Source organism: Lithobates pipiens, unplaced genomic scaffold, assembly GCF_037356315.1.
Source record: "Lithobates pipiens isolate NorthernLeopardFrog02 unplaced genomic scaffold, aLitPip1_a1.2 Scaffold_19, whole genome shotgun sequence".
NCBI classification, from domain to species: domain Eukaryota; kingdom Metazoa; phylum Chordata; class Amphibia; order Anura; family Ranidae; genus Lithobates; species Lithobates pipiens.
In genome coordinates this window covers 373,101,620-373,123,174 of record NW_027507764.1, presented here as the reverse complement: position 1 = coordinate 373,123,174, position 21,555 = coordinate 373,101,620, and the positions used below count along the sequence as shown (strand labels likewise).

General features: G+C 40.7%; 1 protein-coding gene across 2 annotated transcripts in view; it reads right to left on the bottom strand.

Moving 5' to 3' along the window:
- Window positions 1-20,328: 20,328 nt before the first annotated feature.
- The window catches only part of CARMIL1 (capping protein regulator and myosin 1 linker 1), a 405,018-nt gene continuing 403,791 nt past the window's right edge, over window positions 20,329-21,555 (bottom strand). For both annotated transcript variants that reach the window (XM_077492299.1, XM_077492300.1), the window contains one exon: window positions 20,329-21,389. In XM_077492299.1, coding sequence (XP_077348425.1) covers window positions 21,226-21,389 — 164 coding nt within the window. In that variant the 3' untranslated portion in view covers window positions 20,329-21,225. The remainder of the gene's footprint in view (window positions 21,390-21,555) is intronic.

The following is a 21,555-nucleotide window of genomic DNA, read 5'->3' as shown; positions in this document are numbered from 1 at the left end:
TTGGGACTTTCCCAACTGTGGAGGGGCTATAGATGGGAAGCATGACCACATTGTGCCCCCACCCCATTCGGGGTCTTACTATTATAACTATAAGGAGTTTAATAGTGTAGTGTTAATGTCAGTGGTGTCGGCACACTACGAGTTCCACTATGAATGGCCGGATGTCAGATGGAGGAGTCTTCGCTCAGACGGAGTTTTACCAGCATCTCCAGACTGATGGCCTGGTGTTGCCACCCGATGCGGATAACTAGAAGGACTCCCCTTCGTCTTTGTTGCAGATTGAAGCCCTCGGTCTGGGAAAGCACCTGATGAGGCCTTTCCCCCAAAGGACTCTCACCCCGGAGAAGAGGGTTTTTAACTACCGGCTGGCCAGAGCGAGAAGAGTCATTGAAAATACCTTCGGGATAATGGCCAGCCGGTTCCGCCTGTTTCTGACAGCAATTCATATGGCGGACTACAAAATTAACCATATCATCCTATGCTGCTGCATACTACACAATTATTTAAGAAAAAAATCACATCATTCTATAGTCTCAGTTGAGCCTGAGGCCGGACTTATTACAGAGAATCCCCTGACGGGCCTGGATACTGGCTTGGTCCCCCAAAGTGCCTGTGAAGTTAGGGAGAAATATGTAAATTATTTTATGGGTAGGGGGGCCATTGCTATGCCAGACAACGTCTAAAAAAAAAATTTAATAAAAAAAATATTATCTGATAAAATCTTGAAATTTCTTTATTACTTTTTTTTTTTTTTTTAGCTGTCTCCTAGGTTCTCCTAGTGCACTTGTAATGCTAAGTGTATTTTCCTTTAGTAAATGAGCCCTGTTGTCACTGTAAACACAAAATTACAAAACTGGTATTGAGCATTGAAAGAAGAAGCCACACATTGTTGATTCTCAAAATTTGTACTCATTGTGCACATTCACATATGCGTTAGAATTTTTTTTAAAAAAATATTAGGCTTTTTTTTCTCAATTTTTATTTTTATTTTTTATTTTTTAGAAACAGGCATGTTTTAAAACATACCAAACAATTTTGGAACTTACAAAGTTCAACATATAAAAACTGAAGGCAATAGCAGACATTATAGTGTCAAAATGTCTTGATATTGCCTTCATCAGATGGGGTGATGTCCACAATGTAAAAGCCAAATTTTGAAGATGCACCCAGTCTATATAAAGCTAACACACGTGTCATACGTACTATCTGTGTGTGGAGGAAGGACAAAAGGAAGTGGCAAGCGTCCTAAAAGAAGGTAACATTTTAACTTGGCCCATTGCAGTGACCTATACTGCTTCAAGATTGAGGCCTATATTGGGATATGATAATGAGAGTTTAGGTCGACATTAGTGTTTTTGTCTTGTGTATCGTCCTACAGCAAAGATGAAATCACTTTAAGGACCCAGAATTCACAGCCAGTTTCATAGACAGATACAGGGAGATGAGGAATTTCTGGGAGGCGAAACAAAGCTTGTATTATAATAAAAAAGCTAGGAGGTCATCGTTGGAGAAACTCCTGGAATTTGTGAAACATGACCTTTTTGGAAACTAAAATTGGGATCTTGAGGAACATGTATAAGAAGAAGCATAATAAGATCCAGAAATCACTCCGATCAGGAGCATCAGCAGAGAATGTTTATGTCCCCAGGCTGTGGTACTTGGAAGAAGTGGATGTGCCCAGCTGGAGTCAGGTATATTATTTTTTTACATATTTATTGTCCTAATATTAATGATGTTAACTAGATGTTATAATTGATTACAAATCAATGATTTTATCCAAAAATTGATGTATACATATCACTAGACAGTAGTGGCCAAAAATGTTTGGGACCAGCTTGAAAAATGCTGGGGTCAGAATAAGTTTTTCCTATTTATTAACATTCAATTTACAAGTCATGAGCAGAAAATTGTGTGTGATTGACGAAGCAAAAACTAAAACTAAGTCTCTTTTTTATACACAGAATGAGCTCAGCCAGGAGAAGGGTCTTGAATGCGTCAGCCAGGAGGGGGCCGTGCCCAGTGGCAGCCAGGAGGAAGCTGGGCCCAGTAGGAGCCTCACCCAATCCCAGGTGCCTCTCCTCTGCCTTACCAACAAAAGGCTCAGGAAGGGGACAATGACAGAGGAGGCAGCACTGGGCCTCATTAGGGAAGCCAGCGATTTCCTCAGGAGCCCCCCCCCCCAATGCCGAAGAGGCCTATGGCTGCTATCTAGCCACCAGGTTTCTAGAATTGGAGAAGGGCCAACGCTTCCTCTGTGAGGGATTTTTTTTTGATGCCCTTCAGAAGGGGTTGAGGGGCCAGCTGACTGAGAACAGCCACATATATGAGCAAGCCCATTCCTCCTCCTCCAAGTCCACCACCAGAGTCACAGCATCCAGGGAAGGCTGCAGGGAAGACAAGAAAGTGATGGCCTGTGTTCAGTCTGGTCTGACAGAATATGCAGGCTGGTGTAGTACCACAGGCTGGGACAGATATGTCATCTGCTGCTGGTCCTGATCTCTGGGATTCCTGGACCAGATTGTGCTCCCTATTATATGGACTCCTCAAGCTTCCACAAACTTGATGTGTGCCCTGGGGGCCAAAAAGCTTTACAAATTCCAAACGTTTCTCCAGCTATGAATGCCTCTTTATTTTGTTAACCAGAATAATTGGATAGTTTGTGAGTAGGCAGGAACATGTAAAAAAGACAATGTCAAATTAACAAGGGACACCAACCTCCTTGAGGTTAATAAAAAATACAAGATAATAATGTTATTGTGGTAACTTGACACTCAAAAATCAAATTATATGGAGATCACAAGAAAATAATTTTTAAGTAATCCTAAAATAAATCTTGATGAAATAAAAAAATGATAAAAGGTGACTTTAACCACTTGCTTACTGGGCACTTAAACACCCTTCCTGCCCAGACCAATTTTCAGCTTTCGGTGCTCTCACACTTTGAATGACAATTACTCAGTCATGCAACACTGTACCCAAATGAATTTTTTGTCCTTTTTTTCCCCACAAATATAGCTTTCTTTTGGTGGTATTTGATCACCTCTGGGGTTTTTATTTTTTGCGCTATAAATGAAAAAAGACCGAAAATTTTGAAAAAAAACGCATATTTCTTTCTATGTTTCTGTGACAAAATTATGCAAATTATTAATTTTTCTTCATAAATTTCGGCCACAATTTATACTGCTACATGTCTTTGGTAAAAAATAACCCAAAATTAGTGGATATTATTTGGTCGTTGTGAAAGTTAGAGAGTCTACAAGCTGTGGTGCGAATCATACAAAATTGATCACATCTGATGTACTGGTGGCCTATCTCATTTCTTGCGACCTGAACAAGCCAGGAAAGTACAAATACCCCCCAAATTACCCCTTTTTGGAAAGTAGACATTCCAAGGTATTTAGTAAGAGGTATAGTGAGCTTTTTGATGTCATTTTTTTCCCACAATTCTTTGCAAAATTAAGATTAATTTTTATTTTTTTTTCCACAAAATTGTCATTGTAATAGGTTATTTCTCTCACATGGAATGTGTATACCACAAATGACACCCTCAAAAAAATTCTGCTACTCCTCCTGAGTATTACAATACCACATGCGTGGGACTTTTTCACAGCCTGGCCACATAGAGAGGCCCAACATGCAGGGAGCGCCATCACGTGTTCTGGCACTTATACGTGTCACTAATACGTGGCACTGATGACAGATGGCACTAATACGTGGCACCGATGAAAGATGGCACTAACACGTGACACTGACAACAACTGGCATGTGACACTGATACGTGGCACTGATGACAGATGGTACTAATATGTGGCACTGATGACAGATGGCATTATGTGGCACTGATGACACGTGGCACTTATACGTGGCACTGATGACAGATGGCACTGGGGACAAATGGCACTGGGGACAGATAGTGCTATCTGTCCCCAGTGCCACCTGTTAGTGCTATCTGTCCCCAGTGCCACCTGTTAGTGCTAACAGGTGGCACTGGGGGCAGGTAGCACTGGGGAGGATGGCACTGGGGCGGATGGCACTGGGGGCAGGTAGCACTGGGGAGGATGGCACTGGGGTTGGATGGCACTGGGGGGGAGGGTGGCACTTTTTTTTTACTTTTATTTATTTTATTTTTTTTTATTTTTTTTTTACTTACGGCCGCTGCAGCCATTCATCTGTTCCTTCTCACACGCTGTCTGTGTGGAGGAGGGAGAGAGGCACTGAGAGATGATCTCATATGTTTACATATGAGATCATCTCTCATTGGATAGGCCAATCGCGTTGTAAACGGCCACTGTGATTGGCCGTTTACAGCGATCTGTGACTGGCTGTGTCCGAGGGACACAGCCAGCACAGAACTTACCTGATGCGCGCTCGCGGGAACGCGCATTGCGGAAGTAAACAGGAGGCCGTCCAGGGACAGCCTCCCCAGCAGTTAGCGTCTGCTCTGTAGCCGTCTTTCGGCTATAGGGCGGGCGCGAAGTTGTTAAAAAATAATTGTAAACATCATTATGGAGATCAGGCTTTTAAAAAATAGATTAGTATTCATGAGATCAGGATAAATAATGAAGAAATACGTTTGTGAGAACTGTGACTCATCATCATAGACAGAAAATACTGAGGCATACACAGTGAAGCACCACAGGTAACAGCAAGACTCAGGAGGAGCATTTTTATATATAATAATACATTGTTTTGCTTGGAAAGTGGGACACCTGCGCTGAGCTTTAATTCCAGTTTGCTGGAAAGTACAGTTGTGTGTACAGTTTAAGAGATAATTAATCTTATCACTTTGTATTGGATTGAAAGCATGGGCATCCACAATGTTACTCAGGCGGCTGCGTACCATGCCCATATAGCTAGAGATTGTACATCTTTTTACATTGCAATACATCTGTTGTGGCCATATTTTGATCTTGATAAAAACAGCTATACAGTGACAATATGAAGCTCAAAATATGGCCACAACAGCCATATTGCAATGTAAAAAGATGCACATTCTCTAGGCTATATGGGCATGGCACGCAGCTGTCTGAGTAACTTCCAATACAAAGTGAAGCTGAATTCTCTTATATAACACACATATCTTTCCAGTAAAAAGATTTTCATGAGATTGTTGAAAAGGGGCGGAGCATGGGTGGCCTTAAAACAATGCCCCCCTGGGAAAACATGAACGTCCACAGATGCTTTCCATCCAATCTGACAGAGCTTGAGCTATTTTGAAAAATGGGCAAAAATGGTACTCTAGATCAGTGATGGAGAACCTTGGCACTCCAGATGATTTGGAACTCAATTTCCCATGATGCTCAACTACACTACAGAGTGCAGGAGCATCATGGGAAATGTAGTTCCAAAACATCTGGGGTGTCAAGGTTTGCCGTCACTGTTCTAGATGGTAGAGACATACCCAAAAAGACTTGCATTTGTAATCGCAGTGAAAGGTGGTTCTACAAAGTATTGACTCAGGGGGGGGGTGAATACAAATGCACAGCACACACTTCAGATATTTGTAAAAAAAATGGAAAACCATTTATCATTTTCCTTCCACTTCACAATTATGTGCATCTTTGTGTTGGTCTATCACATAAAATCCCAATAAAATCAATTCACATCTTTGGTAGTAACATGACAAAAAGTTAAAATGTCAAGGGGTATGAATACTTTTTCAAGACACTGTATATATTTGTTTTGAAAATACTGGCTGATAACAAAGGCTTCCTTGAACACTCTGGATTTCTTAATGAGAAAAACAGAAGTTATTTGCTTTCAGACACCCTATTCCTTTTGAAACCTTGTACAGAGGCATTTGTAAAGGCATCCTGAGCTTTGATCTCATGGTTGGAAAATCATATTGGATTATTGGAAGTGTCCCATGTTCAGCTTATTTTAGACCCAGCAATGTCATCATTGATTCTCTGTAGTTCTTTATGCAAGGTAGGCAGATCATAGGTGTTGGGATTGGCTGCACATGGCTTCCTAAAATCATCACAGCACCTTGCCTCAGTGTTACTCTTAAAGAACCTCAGCCCTGATGCAAGCCGTGGTCTGTCACTGGGAAATAGTAATGCAAATATTACAATTATATGATAGTTGGGTGTCAGTCTGGAAGAGTAAGAATTCCTAGGCACGCTGCATTTGCATGCAGTCCAACCTAAGCAGTGCCTAAATCTGATTCGGAGCCTCCGTGATTGAAAGAAATTAAATCCAATAAATTAAAAGGGTGGGCCAGATGCAGTTCAGCTGTGGAGAAAAGGGGGTAGATAATGTTTGACGTCCTCCAGCCCGGAAATAAGGCGTGGCTCTATCTGACTTGCTGCAGCTTCTAAAGAACATTGTGAGAATCCCACAGTAATTTGTGAAATAATGAGTAAGCAATTTTACGATCTAAGTCCACTTGGAGGGGTAGATACCAAAAAGAGCTCCAGAGATCACAAAGAAGACATAGGTACCCTGGTTCACAATGTTAGCAGTTGGGGATGGTGTTTTGCCCTGTAGTTCTCTTACCAAACAAGAATGTTGCATATATAAACCACTTACAATTGTAGGGAAAACAATACAGGACATAGAGAGTAGATATAAACATGCTATCTAACCTCCCTAGCAAATGAGCATTAACAGTTATCCGTATCCTATAAGGGTACAGTACACTAAAAGGTCACTTTGTTTAGGTTACAGCTGGTCTGCATTTTATGTAGCAAACAGGACTCGAGGCATCTCAAGCGATTGCAGAAAAACAGGTTCTTTGTATTGTTTCTCTCCTGTAGTGTGACTTCTAGTGTTATCCTCTCTGACAGAGTCTTTTTATTCTAATGGAGTCCTCAATTCAGATTTGCTGCTGGCCTATAGAAGGAGTATCATACGTGCCATGGGTCATATGAAAACAATGTCACCCTATTGTTTATCTTTATTAATATAGCTTGTGTCTATTGTATGACAAGGGCACCTCCAAAACAATGGCAATAGCTGAAAATGTGTACATTGTTCAGATATACAAAATAGTATCCATTTTACAGAAGACAGCACAATTAGTCGTGTGCAAACATCTTTCCCGATAGAACAAGGACATGTTTAGGAATATTCCAGGCAGAAATGTATGTTTTTTCCTGAAAATCTTATTTTTTATACAAGCCTGAATAATAATGACAGGAGTATTCCAGTCCCTCATGGTTCACGGAACATAGACATTGGTGGAAGGCAAGCTCCACATAAACATCCTGGAGTTCCAAGCAATGAGAAAGCCATTACAAACTCCAAATTGTCAGATCCAGAACAGAACTCATGACCTAGTATCATTGGAGTCAATGTTTCTTTCCCACCATATTCTTCCTATGCTCATCTTATCTGCTTTTCAAAAGGCTTTTCACCATCCTGGAAGCCTATTGATGTGTATCGGTGATGATCTTATACCTGGTACACAAGCACTGTCATCCAATACCAGGGGCTGCAAGCAAGGTTAGCTTTGTCATAAAACCCCCCCAAGAACACCAAAATCCAAGGTTCTCTATTACGCAAAGTCCTACTTCAGCTAGGAAGTTAACCTGCATTTTCAGTTCAAATGTGCCTCATTATTGCCCAGTTAGGATGCTCATTATAGAAATGGGGTAATAAGAAGGCACAGGTAATAAGAAGGGGTGGGGCTATGTACGGACAGTAAAATAAAATGTGCATAGTTGTTGGGTTTAAGGACTTTCATGGTGCTCTGAGTCAAAGATCATCCTGCCTTCGGGTACCTGGAAATGTCTGCTACTGGATGACAATGCCTGTTTAGCAGATAGTAGACCACCACAGTTTCACTTTAAGCACTAGGGAACCTAAACAGCAGTCTATGTGAACCTATTATGCAGCGTAAATCAGAAAATCCAGGGATGCTTGATAATTTCGAAGGACAACTATGATTAATGTACTTAACACAATTTTGGGTACTTTTTAGTAATATTCATATTATGTCCCCATAAGGTCTTTGCACATAAAAAAAAAAAAAAAAAAAAAAAAAGCTTAGAACAACACAGATTATTGTGGATCAGAAATAACATTTTAAACCATACACCTTTAACTTGAGATTCTCAGCATAATACTCCTTGCCTCCTGGCATATTAACAGATTTAAGTCCTAGATCAATGCGGATGCATCTTATCCAGCCAATTTCCCCAAAAATAAACAACACCTGCTCTGAGTCAAGCCAAATTTCACAAAGCTGAAAATCAAACCTTCATAACAAACATGCTATAGATATATCAAATGTGTGCACAGGGTTTACGGGCTACCATTTACGTACTTTAGAGACTGATAAAATATTTTATATCTTAAAGTGGTTGTAAAGGTAGAAGGTTTTTTATCTTAAGGCAGGGATCTCAAAACTATGGACCTCCAGCTGTTGCGGAACTACACATCCCATAAGGCATTGTACAAATCTGACATTCACAGACATGACTAGGCATGATGGGAATTGAAGTTCCTGAATAACTGGAGGGCCATAGTTTGGAGACCTCTGTCTTAAGGCATTCTATGCCTTAACAAAAAAAGCCATCTTTGTGCAGCAGCCCCCCTCAGCCCTAATAATTAATTGAGCACCATCTCTGTCTGGCGATGACCACGATTCCTTCTGCCATCCAGGACTCTCCCTCGTGATTGGCTGACACACAGCAGCCGCACCATTGGCTCCCGCTGCTGTCAAAGTCAGTTAGCCAATCAGGAGAGAGGGGGGTTGGGACCGAACCACAGCTCCATGTCTGAATGGACACACAGAGCTGCAGCTCGGTTCAGGTGCTCCCATAGCAAGCTGCTTGCTCTGGGGGCACCCAACAGGAGGGAGGGACCAGGAGCAGCAAAGAGGGACACAAGAAGAGGAGGATCCAGGCTGCTCTATGCAAATCAACTGCACAGAACAGGTAACTATAACTTTTTTTTTTTAATAAACATAACACAAGACTTTACAATCACTTATAGTAGTAGTATAGTAGTTATATAGTATAGTACAGTAGTTATATAATAATATGACCTGAACAACCATAGCCGCAGTGTTTCTTGGTGCTAGGTTAAAGAAAACACCAAGCTCCATAATATAAAATTTATTAATACCAACTGAGATTATTATTCTGTGAAAGAAGACATTTTGATTGACTTTGTCTAGAGTTAAAATTTGCTTATTTGCTGACAAAAGAAAATGTAGCCAAGTATAACAACTAATGATAAACTATTCAATGGTATTAAAAGCGATTTGAATAATTAAAGTAAAACTTAAGAGGAGATTCATCCTCTTCATTTATCCTTCTGAATGTTGCCACTGAAAGTAAAAAGATCCTAAATTTTGAGTAGTCAAAACACAGGAAGAGAGGAAAAATCTTCCAATGAGGACACTCGCTCTGATGACCCTAGTGGCTACCAGGGATTTTCCTTGCTTTAGAGGAATTTCCTCTCACTTCCCGTGTTGGCTATGGGACAGAAAGTGAAGGGGAACCTCCAAGATGGGACGCAAATTGCAAAAAAAATAAAAACTGAACTCTATCCAAAATGAAAATGTTTTCTCTTCAGTTCTACTTTAAAGTAAACAGATCATTGTACACGACAGCCATTGTTATCTTTTGCTTATGTGAGCAGACACATTCAAATCTAAAAACGTAGTGATTTTTTTCTAACAGCATCAGGAACACTACTTATCAGCAGTGAAGTGTGTCCCATGTCCTGAGGGGTTGCTGTTTACAGTAGAAATACTCAGCTTTCAACCCCTGGACACCCATGCAATGGTTATCTTCTGGTACCGCAGGGGTTAAAGCGGAGCTCCACCCGAATTACCACTCCTATGCCCTTAGGATTGTATTGTGGTCTAATTGCAGGATATCCCCCTTACCTTGCTGCTGGCATCTTCTGTGTTTCTTTCTTTTTCAATTTCCTGGTCCTGGAGTCTCTGGATAGGGGCGATGCAGCTGCGGATATGGGCGGGGCTTCAGCGGCAGGTCTGCGCTTCCTGTTGGCCACACTGTCTCCTGGGATCGTTTTTTCAATTTCCCAGGAGTCTGTGTGGCGCCCTGAGTTGTTGTCAGTGCTCGATTTGTTTAATCTGCGCATGCGCGAGATCGGCGATTGAACGGGCGCTGCATCCTGGGACATCAGCAGCACAGTGTCCTGGAAGAGAATTCCTGTGAGCTTCACATGCCCACAGGCAAGATGGAAAACGTCAGGAGACGTTTTTTGTAAAGTCTTTTCAATACGGAAAAACGGCAGCAGGACACTTAGAAAAAAGCAAAAGTAAGTTAAACAATTATAAAACGTACTCCTTGGCATTTCCCTCCCCCCCCCAAAAAACAAAACAAAAAAAATGGCGATGGAACCCCGCTTTAACAGCATTTCTTTTGAAACAGCAGCCACTAACCTAAGTAGCATCCCTGGTGTGGTATAAAAAGCAAAAAACAAACACAAAACTTCAGCTTTAACCTTATTCTTTGGTCAAGGAACATGATTGAGAAATACACTCACACTTGGGCAGTTAGTTGGTTGCAAGATCAGGCAGTTGAAAGAGTTCTTTGAAAAATAGTTTTGTGTAATCACCAGTTGTAGAAAGTATGTACGGTGTCTCACAAAAGTGAGTACAACCCTCACATTTTTGTAAATATTTTATTATATCTTTTTTATGTGACAACACTGAAGAAATTATACTTTGCTACAATATAAAGTAGTGAGTGTACAGCTTGTATAACAGGGCAAATTTGCTATCCCCTCAAAATAACTCCACACACAGCCATTAATGTCTAAACCGCTGTCAACAAAAGTAAGTACACCCATAAGTGAAAATGTCCAAATTGGACCCAAAGTGTCAATATTTTGTTTGGCCACCATTATTTTCCAGCACTGCCTTAACCCTCCTGGGCATGGAGTTCACGAGAGCGTCACAGGTTGCCACTGGAGTCCTCTTCCACTCCTCCATGACATCACGGAGCTGGTAATCCATGCCCTTAGTCTGCTTGACTTCAGAAAACAGTTTGCGGGCTCTCTTGTGCATTATCTTAAGCCCCTGTACACACGGTCGGAGATTTCGACAACCAAATCCGTCGGATTTTGTCCGTCGGATCTTGTCCGAAACTGTTGCATACACACGGTCGGACTAAGTTGTCGAAAAATCCGATCATTCAGAACGTGATGACGTAATTTCGTTACGATGGGACTACGTTCAGGCTAGTAGCCAATAGCTTTGATGTAGGAATTTGATCTGAGCATGCGTGGCACTTGGTCCGATCAAAATTCGCTACACATGATCGGAGTATGTCCAATCAAACCAGTTGGTCGGGAAATATTTCCAAGTTGGAAAATTGGGTCCGACGGAATCAGTCCGATGCATACCACACACAGTCGGATTATCCGACAACACGGTCCGATAGGACACATTCCGACGGATTTTCCGACCATGTGTACAAGGGCTTAGAAGAGGCCTTCTGGTACGACAGCCATGCAGACCAATTTGAGCGTATGGTCTGAACATTAGCAGGCTGACCCCCCCACCCCTTCAACCTCTGCAGCAATGCTGGCAGCACTCATATCTATTTCACAAAGACAACCTCTTGATATGACGCTGAGCATGTGCACTCAACTTCTTTGGTCGCTCATGGCGAGGCCTGTTCCGAATGGGACCTGCCCTGTTAAACTGCTGTATGGTCTTGGCCACCATACTGCAACTCAGTTTCAGGGTCTTGGCAATCTTCTTATAGCCTAGGCCAGGGGTGCCCAACCTTTTGAAGAGAGAGGGTCACTTAAGCGACTTGGTAACCAGTCGTGGGCCACAATGAGCAGATGACAGTTCTGCGTCCACTATGCGTATGAAAAGCGGACACAGCCCACTCTACTCTATGGGCCCTCTCATCTGATCAAATTCAAGGGGACGGAGCCACTTTCCGTTTTTTTTGGCAGGTCAGATTGGAAGGAGGCAGGTGTAAATGGGCACAAGTCTGTTTACATCTACTGCTCCATACAGGTGAATGGAGGGTCCGATTGGGTCAGACAGATCATGTTAAAGGGGCCTAAGGCTACTTTTACAATGATGGTCTGCGGTCTACCCACACCTGGGCTTTTCCTGCAGGTTAGCTGTACGTTGCCATAGAATTCTATCATATCCTGCAGGTGTGGTGCACTTTCCGAAAGTGCACCAAACCCACAGGTAAAACCAGAAGTCTATGGCTCAGTGCAAGTAAGCCGCGGGTACACTGCGCTACACCTGCAGATCAGTTTAAAAGCAGCCCAGTAACCACTGCAGAACAGATATGTCCATGTATACATTTGATTTTCATAATAAACTTGCTGTCCCAGGCAGAGTGCATTTGGTATCACTCCACCTATGACAGGAGCCGATGCTATACAGTAAGCATTATGTGGCTCTGCAATGCAGCTGCTTGCTTTCTCTACCACAGGCTTCATTCACAACACGGATGCTCTGATATGGCGGGTAGACAACCTGCAATCCCAGAGCAGGAGGTCGCGGGCCACATGTGACCCCCCCGGGCCACTGGTTGGGCACCCCTGGCCTAGGCCATCTTTATGTAGAGCAACAATTCTTTTTTTCAGATCTTCAGAGTTCTTTGCCATGTTGAACTTCCAGTGACCAGCATGAGAGAGCAATAACACACCTGCTCCCCATTCACACCTGAGACCTTGTAACGAGTCATAACACCAGGGAGGGAAAATGGCTAATTGGGCCCAAATTGGACATTGTACTTACCTTTGTTGCCAGTGGTTTAGATATTAGTGGTTGTGTGTTGAGTTATTTTGAGGAAACGGAAATTTACACTGTTAGCCCTTGTACAAACGGTCGGAGACTCCGACAACCAAATCCGTTGGATTTTGTCCGAAACTGTTGCATACACACGGTCGGACAAAGTTGTAAGAAAATCCGATCTTTCAGAACGTGATGACGTAATTTCGTTACGATGGGACTACGTTCAGGCTAGTAGCCAATAGCTTTGATGCAGGAATTTGATCTGAGCATGCGTGGCACTTTGTCCGATTGGAATTCTCTACACATGATCGGAGTATGTCCGATCGGAGCAGTTTGTTGGAAAATATTTCCAGCAAGTTTAAAAATTTGGTCCGACGGATATTCCGACGGAAACAGTCCGATGCATACCACACACAGTCGGAATATCCGACAAAACTGTCCGATAGGACACATTCCGACGGAATCTCCGACCGTGTGTACAAGGGCTTATACAAACTGTACATGCACTACTTTACACTGAAGTCAAGTGTCATTTCTTCAGTCTTGTCGCATAAAAAAGATATAATAAAATATTTACAAAAATGTGAGAGATTGTAGTCTCATCATTTATATGCTGATGATTAGTGCCTCTTGCAACCTGAACTAATACTATGCAAAGCACTTAAAGTGATATTAAAAATAGAACATGGGAAGAGGTAACCAACCTCACGGGACTTTACCGGTATCGTAAATTACATAAGTGTAAAAGGAACCATATAGGAATCACACATAATAAACTATGAATAAAAAAATCTTAGAAATTTTTTTACAAACAAAAAAAAAAAGATTGACAGATTTTGCTAAAAAAACACCATCACTTATACAAATCCATCCAGTACATGATGATTTTGAAGAATCGTTTTAGAACTCAGTCCCTAACGACCCAGATGTCCCTGTTATTGTATACTTGTGTTTTGTTTTTGTATCTAATTACGCTTATGTTTTTTCATTTTGGAAACAATGAATTCTAACACTAATATACGCACCTTATATTTAATAATTTTCTTTATGCGTTTATCCATACAGTATTACATATGTCTGATATTTAAAGCTCCTGAAGAAACTCGTCTTTGAGTGAAACATGTCGAGCATCATATCATAGTGACTGAGATCTAAAACGATTCTTCAAAATCATCATGTACTGGATGGATTTGTATAAGTGATGGCGTGTTTTTAGCAAAATCTGTCAATCTTTTTTTTGTTTGTAATACATTTCTAAGATATTTTATTCATAGTTTATTATGTGTGATTCCTATATGGTTCCCTTTACACTTATGTAATTTACGATACCGGTAACAGTCCCGTGAGGTTGGTTACCTCTTTCCCATGTTCTATTTTTAATATTAAATATTTGGGATGTGGTATCGTTCTTAACAAGCAAAGCTAAAGTCTTCTAGCTGCTTGTTTAAAGAGACAGTCGGCACTCCCATCAAGATCTGTGTGTAACATCTAACTGAACATTTAACTGAAGAGTCCCGCAATCAAAATACAAGGGCACAGCAGGAAGGATTCCTCCATCCACTTTGCATGCTTTATGACCCCCCCCTAGGGAAGTACAGCAAGCAGGCCCTTTTGTTAAATAGGCACAGGATCTGCTGTTTCTAGGTTTAAAAGTGTTAATGTCACCAGAAGTATTTGCGCCCTCTAGTGGCCAATTTACAAATCATTGTATTTGATATAACACCAAAATAATGAAAAACATAAAAAAGTCACATAAAACTACTTTTAGGCAAGCAAATGCTCATGGAAAATTCAACTTGCCTTTCTTTTTAACATGTTTACCTATGATTTGCTCATGACTCATGTATGACGACATTGAAATGCCAAATATATTACCCATTAGTTGTAAACGTCTAAAAGGGTAAATACAAATAACGTGTCTCTCCTAAACAAATGATGTTCTTTCTATATCTGTAAACAAGTGTGTAAGCAAAGGTGAAAAGTCCCCAAATAAATACAGCCCCACCGTGTCTTAGCGTGCGATTTTATACAGACCTTAGAATAATAAACTAACAGTTACTGGGTAGTGACTGATCATACCATTTATCTCAGCACTGAATACAAGACCCTTGCCAGTACCTTTTGCCATTTAAAATTCAAGCTAGTAGTTCATCATTGCTGACATTTTCTTTTCTGACCAGACATCAGGAGACACAGAGTAACACTCCTGTTTATTCTTTGTCTCACTAGGACTTGTTTACTTTGCTGAGCCGGAGATTTCTTGCGACTTCCTAATTACAGATCATGCATCCATCAGACGGATGTTTCACAGTATGATTAATCCCATAATAGAAAGCACCTGTAGGTTATTTGGTGGTTGCCTTATCCATGGAAAAAAAAGAGCAGATCTGTTTAGTTAAGTGCAAATTGACGCAATAAGTAAAACCATTCATTGCACTGTTAAAGCAAACAGGGAAACATTGCATAATCAGAGAAGCTAGAAATAAGGGAGCGATAAATGTTTACAGGTGAGCCTTGTCTGTAAATTCTGCACTCACCACATTTTAAAATCAAGTCTTCTTTAGCCCTTGTTCACCTTGGGCCGATTTGACATGCGATTTGACATGTCAAATCGCATGCCGAATCGGAGCCTATTGCCAGCAACGGTACCTCCTGAATCGGTGCAACTCCGACTTTGCGGCGCTGCGGCGATTCCCAAAAGAAGATCTGCACTACTTTTGGTGACTTCAGGGGTGATTTTAATAGACATCTGTGCATGAACCCCCACAGATGTCTGACAAATCGCCCCCGAAGTCGAACTGAAATGCCGGTTTGAAATCGTGCGAGTTTAGCTAAACTCACACGATTTCAAACCCACATTCAGTGTGAACCTAGGCTTAACGTGTAACTACATCCAAGAAACAAAAAGTATTACATTAATGCAACCAGCACTTCCAAAGACTGGTAAGCTGTAGTTTTCCTTTTTCAAGCGAAGCACATGTTTAGGAAACACAGAAATACTTGTTGATCTTACCAGAAATCTAGTGTTCTTGTCACTTGAACACAGATGAATTGGAAACAAAACCAATTAATTGAGATGAACATAGGCAGACATATTTGAAGTCCAGCGTGGGTGGCAATCATAACTCCCAACACAGCAGGGGACTGAGGAACAGAAAATGTATTATTTGCTGGATAACCAGCTAAAAATAAACGGAAAAACATAAAAAGAAGGGCAAAGGCAGGTACCTCATCTAAGGACTGGTAAGTTGAAATGTATTACATTATTGATTTTAGATTTAAATATTCTTTATTGCAAGCTCAGGAGTATTTGTTTTCAATACTGAGTGTAGCTGGCAGTGTGCACTGGTTGCTGCAGCCCCTAAAATGGATGAACAGCCTGCGCATTTCGGGCGTTAGTCCTTAGCCATGACTAAGCACTTATGACGGAAAAGCATGCGCTTTTTTTTCACCATTGTACAGGTCTTTTCAATAAAGGAATTAGAGGTGCAGTGAATGGAAATTTTGGTGCTGAAACTAAAAATGCAGGATGCACTTTGCGGAAAACTTAAATAGAAAATGACAGTTTATAAAAATGAGATTATATATATATATATATATATATACACATACATACACACACACACTCACATATATACACACACACAAAAAAAATTATATTTAATTTTTTTTATTAATATCATAAGTTTAAATTAATATGAATTGTCTGCCAATATTGGCACCTTTAGAGAAAGGAAACCTTTAGCACCTTTAGAGAAAAGCTAAAAAAAAGATGCATCCCTTGAAATTCGATGTATGTCTTCACACTGGTCCTGTCCGCTTCCTTGTGGTGTTAAAAATATTGCTTGCTCCATTTTTGGTCAGTTAAAAAAAAAATGCAACAAAAAGGCACCTCTTAGTTGAAATGCACTGAAAAGCAATGAACGCATCATTAACTTACTTGTTATGTTTTTGATACATTTTTTTTTTTTAGTCATATGACCTCTGAAAAACACACCAGAAGCGCAGTAAAAATCGTATTAATTTTTGGTGCCATTAAACGGCACCTTTTTCTTTATCTGCAAATGGCAAAACAAAGTTTTCGGCCGCCAGCATCGGCATAGCTCTAAAATTAATACTATTTTTCGGATGCCATTCTGACTGCCGACCATCCCTTTCCTTATTCTTAGAGGTATTTGGCAGCCTCGAGGTCTGGAAACCAGGCAGAGCTCTTATGTGGGAAGGTTGTAGCGCCTATACACCTGTTTTCCCCATCTTATACTATTATCTTCAACCAGTGTAGACATGAAGGAGTCTGGATTTAATACTTAACGGGTTCCCGACTGGCTCGTGTACATATACGGGGGAAGAATGGCTCCCATACGTGAAACCCCGTACAGGTACGGGGTTCCTTTAAGAGCCACCAGAGGGCACTGCCCGCTGCACGGCGGGGGACCCAATGCGCGTGACTGGCAGTTGCAATTACCGCCGGCCATGATCGATCACATGCACGAGTTCCAGCACGGGGATGTGTGTGTGTAAACACACAAATCCCTGTGCAGTCAGAGGAGAGGTGACATGTAATTTGTTCCAACTATGTAGGAACAGCAAAATGGCTCCTCTCCTACTCAGTCCTATTCCCATACAGTTAGAACACAGGGAGGGAACACACAATTAACCCCTTGATAGCCCCCTAGTGTTAACCCCTTCCCTACCAGTGTGATTTACACAGTAATCAGTGCATTACTAGTAAAAAAAAAAATTCCTTAAAAATCCTATAAATCTTTCCCATAGTTTTAGGCTGGGTTCACACCACTGTGGCAGTGAGAACCGGATGTGATTCGCACCGCACTGCAGTGCAAATCACATCCGATCTCTGTGTGATGCGAGTTCAGCCATACAGATAGTATGGCTGAATTCACATCGCACCCACCGCAAACTCACACAGGACCCTTTTTTTTGGTCCACAGCAGAATCGGATCGCATGGGTGTTCACACCATGCGATCCGATTCCTGTCCGAGTTTGCAGATTGCACTGCGATATGCGAACTGATCTGGGGGTGTCATTAACATCTCACTGACACTTCCAGCAGTCCGCATAGGGCAGTGTGAACTGCCGGCGGGAGGCATGCGATGCGTGAAAACGCCGCGCATTCGCGGCGTTCCCGCATCGCTCCAGTGTGAACCCAGCTTTAGACACGATAAGTTTTGCGCAAACCAAACAATATATGCTTATTGTGATTTTTTTTTTTTTTTTAATATGTAGAAAAATACATATTGGTCTAAACTGATGAAGACATTTTTTTTTTTTTTTAAATGTTTGGGGATATTATAGCAAAAAGTAAAAAATATATATATGAATTTTTTCAAAATTGTCGCTCTTTTTTGTTTATAGCGCAAAAAAATAAAAACCACAGAGGTGATCAAACACCACCAAAAGAAAGCTCTATTTGTGGGGAAAAAAGGACACAAATTTAGTTTGGGTACAGTGTCGAACGACCGTGCAATTGTCAGTTAAATCAATGCAGTGCCAAATTGTAAAAAGTGCTCTGGTCAGGAAGGGGGTAAAACCTTCCAGGGCATAGAACCTTAAAACTGGGGAACAATTGGCGTGTGAAAAGTGACAGTTTCAGACATTTACAAAATCCAGAGCAATACAATTCACTTTTGAACTATACATCTTCCTATCTTAAAATTGTATTTTATGGTAAAAATGGCTAAAAACAAGATAAATGATAAGGCAGCTGTGCCAAAGCACTGTAAATTTAGATATGTAGCAGGAAATGTACCTTACTTTAGTGAAAGCTCTAGTCCTTAGGGTTCCAGATCACAGACTAGCTATGACACAAATAGCAGTTCCATCTAGAGGAAAAATCTCTGCAATCAACAACCACAATCCTTAATTGTGCAGAGGTGATTTGTAACTTTCAGGTGATATTACAAATAGGAATAAAATATACGATTCAGTGATAGAACTTGGCATAATTCATGGTACACATTCCAATGAAAGCAATCTTTTGTAATGGTTTCTGTAACTTACAATGTTGCATTGCTTCACAAGTTTACCATAACTACAAAGTACAGGATGGTACGTGGCTATTACCATACACAAACACTGATAGGGCTATTGTTTTTGCAATACTGTCTTTACATTACCATGTTCCTTGAGCCCAAAAGGTATGCTCCTCATTATCCTTTAAACTTTAAAGAGGAGCTTCAGTCCCATAAAATTAAAAGTCAGCAGTTGCAAATACCGTAGCTGCTAACCTTTAATGAAAGGACACCTACCTCATAGTTTCATAGTTAGTAAGGTTGAATAAAGACACCAGTCCATCCAGTTCAACCTGAGTGAGTGTCTACAATTGTCCCCATCCCTGTACATTGCACACTCACATCAGTCCCTACCCTCAAGGAGCCCACAATCCAAGGTCCCCATTCATATACTAGGGCCAATTTTGGACAGAAGCCAATTAACCTACCTGCATGTCTTTGGATTGTGGGAGGAAACTGGAGTACCCAGAGGAAACCCACGCAGGCACAGGGAGAACATGCAAACCTTCTTACTGCTAGGCAAGAGTGCTAACCACTATACCACTGTGCCGCTCCTCAGGGATCCAGTACAGTCTTGAACCAAGCTGATTCTTCAATGAGCTTTGTGTCCAGGCGCCGTCATCTTAACTAAGGGAAACCAGAAGTGAATGTGCAAGCCACACTGTGCTTTGTGAGTGCTCCAGCAGTCTTCTGGGACCTGTAACATGTAATCCTGAACTTCCACTTTTTCGATCACTGTGATGATCAAAACCAGGTACCCGCTCCCCTCACCCAAAAATATGTACCAAATGGTAAAGAGGAAGGGAGAGAGGAGGCAAACAAGCAGAACTTCCCCTTTTGGGTGAAGTTACACTTTAACTTGGTTCTGCACCCAATTTAGGCAGAAACATATTTTGGTATGGTGCTATGTATTATGTTGGTGGTGCTATAGTGTGGTGCTATGTATTATGTTGGTGGTGCTATAGTGTGGTGCTATGTATTATGTTGGTGGTGCTATAGTGTGGTGCTATGTATTATGTTGGTGGTGCTATAGTGTGGTGCTATGTATTATGTTGGTGGAGATATGTATTATGTTGGTGGTGCTATAGTGTGGTGCTATGTATTATGTTGGTGGTGCTATAGTGTGGTGCTATGTATTATGTTGGTGGTGCTATAGTGTGGTGCTATGTATTATGTTGGTGGTGCTATAGTGTGGTGCTATGTATTATGTTGGTGGTGCTATAGTGTGGTGCTATGTATTATGTTGGTGGAGATATGTATTATGTTGGTGGTGCTATAGTGTGGTGCTATGTATTATGTTGGTGGTGCTATAGTGTGGTGCTATGTATTATGTTGGTGGTGCTATGGTGTGGTGCTATGTATTATGTTGGTGGTGCTATGGTGTGGTGCTATGTATTATGTTGGTGGTGCTATGGTGTGGTGCTATGTATTATGTTGGTGGAGCTATGGTGTGGTGCTATGTATTATGTTGGTGGAGCTATGTATTATGTTGATGGTGCTATGATGTGACGCTATGTATTATGTTGGTACATGATAATAATGGTAAAAATTCTAACAATAATAAAATAGCAAACGTTGGTACAAATAGGAATACAGTGAATGGCTAAAGTTGTAAAATTGTTTTATTGATACAAATATACATATGAATAAACCCCTGTAACCTGTAATATAAGTGAATATCTATGTTACTGTATTGTCAAAAAAATTTTTTTTCTTTATTTACAGCAGTTAGTAATTACCTTTCAAAAATGGCATAATAGAAGTAAAACTTATATGTCAAAACTCAGGACGGCAGGACGTGTCATCTTCCATCATTAAACCAAATAATAACTAGAGTCAATGTAAATAGTTCTGCTGTTATTACATTATTGTATATCTCCGGTCATTGTGTACAAGATGTGGGTCCATGCTTGTGCTTATTAATAAGTGCATGAATAGATATCTTTATGTACAAGCACAGGAAGGAGAAAAGATTCCTACCAGAGGATGTAAAAACATTTTCCAATCATCATATATATATATATATATATGCATGTAAAGAGATATTTGTTTATATATATATATTTACCATTTATACAAATAATCATTAGTGTGCTCTGGTAATTACAATGTGCAATTGCTTACATAGAGAGACAGAAGAGATCTGACAGCTACAACTCCATTTTGTATAAGTACATAAAATTAGTAACTGGCTTGACAATTTAGATCTTACTCAGTAAAGCAGTGCAAAGAGAAATCTATATAACTCTGTAGTCAAATAAGGTTAAGAGATCATCAATGTTTCATTGCTGTGTGCTATGACTGTTCTCTGCACCACCTTAGTAAATAAGAATGTCAACGTTGTGTACCATTGCTCTTTGGGGTGCAGGGAATGGACTACAACTACACTTGAAATCCCAGGACATACAAACAAGGTGCATAAATCATATGATAGTAAATCAACATGGAAGCTAAGAGTAAAAATGTATGGAGGGTTGAATGGCAATGTTGCAAACAGATGTTTAAATAAAAACAAACTCTTTTTCAACCTCCTCCCCAGAGTCACTGGACTTGCTTTGCTGGTGAGAGTCTTTGCTAGACGACCTTGATTTTCGCTCTTGCCCTTCAGCGGCAATCTGTCCATGATTTTTTTTTGGTGATGAGTCAGATGGAGTCACTGGTCGTGCTAATGAAAAAAAATAAAAAAAATAAGAAAACCTCTTTATTAAAATGACTCAAATAGATCATATTAGTTATTGCTCATTAATCTTATTAGTTATTGCTCATTAAATAAAACACCAGATATAGCAGATGTAACCTGGGCTCTGTAATTTGCATGAAATCAGAATGGT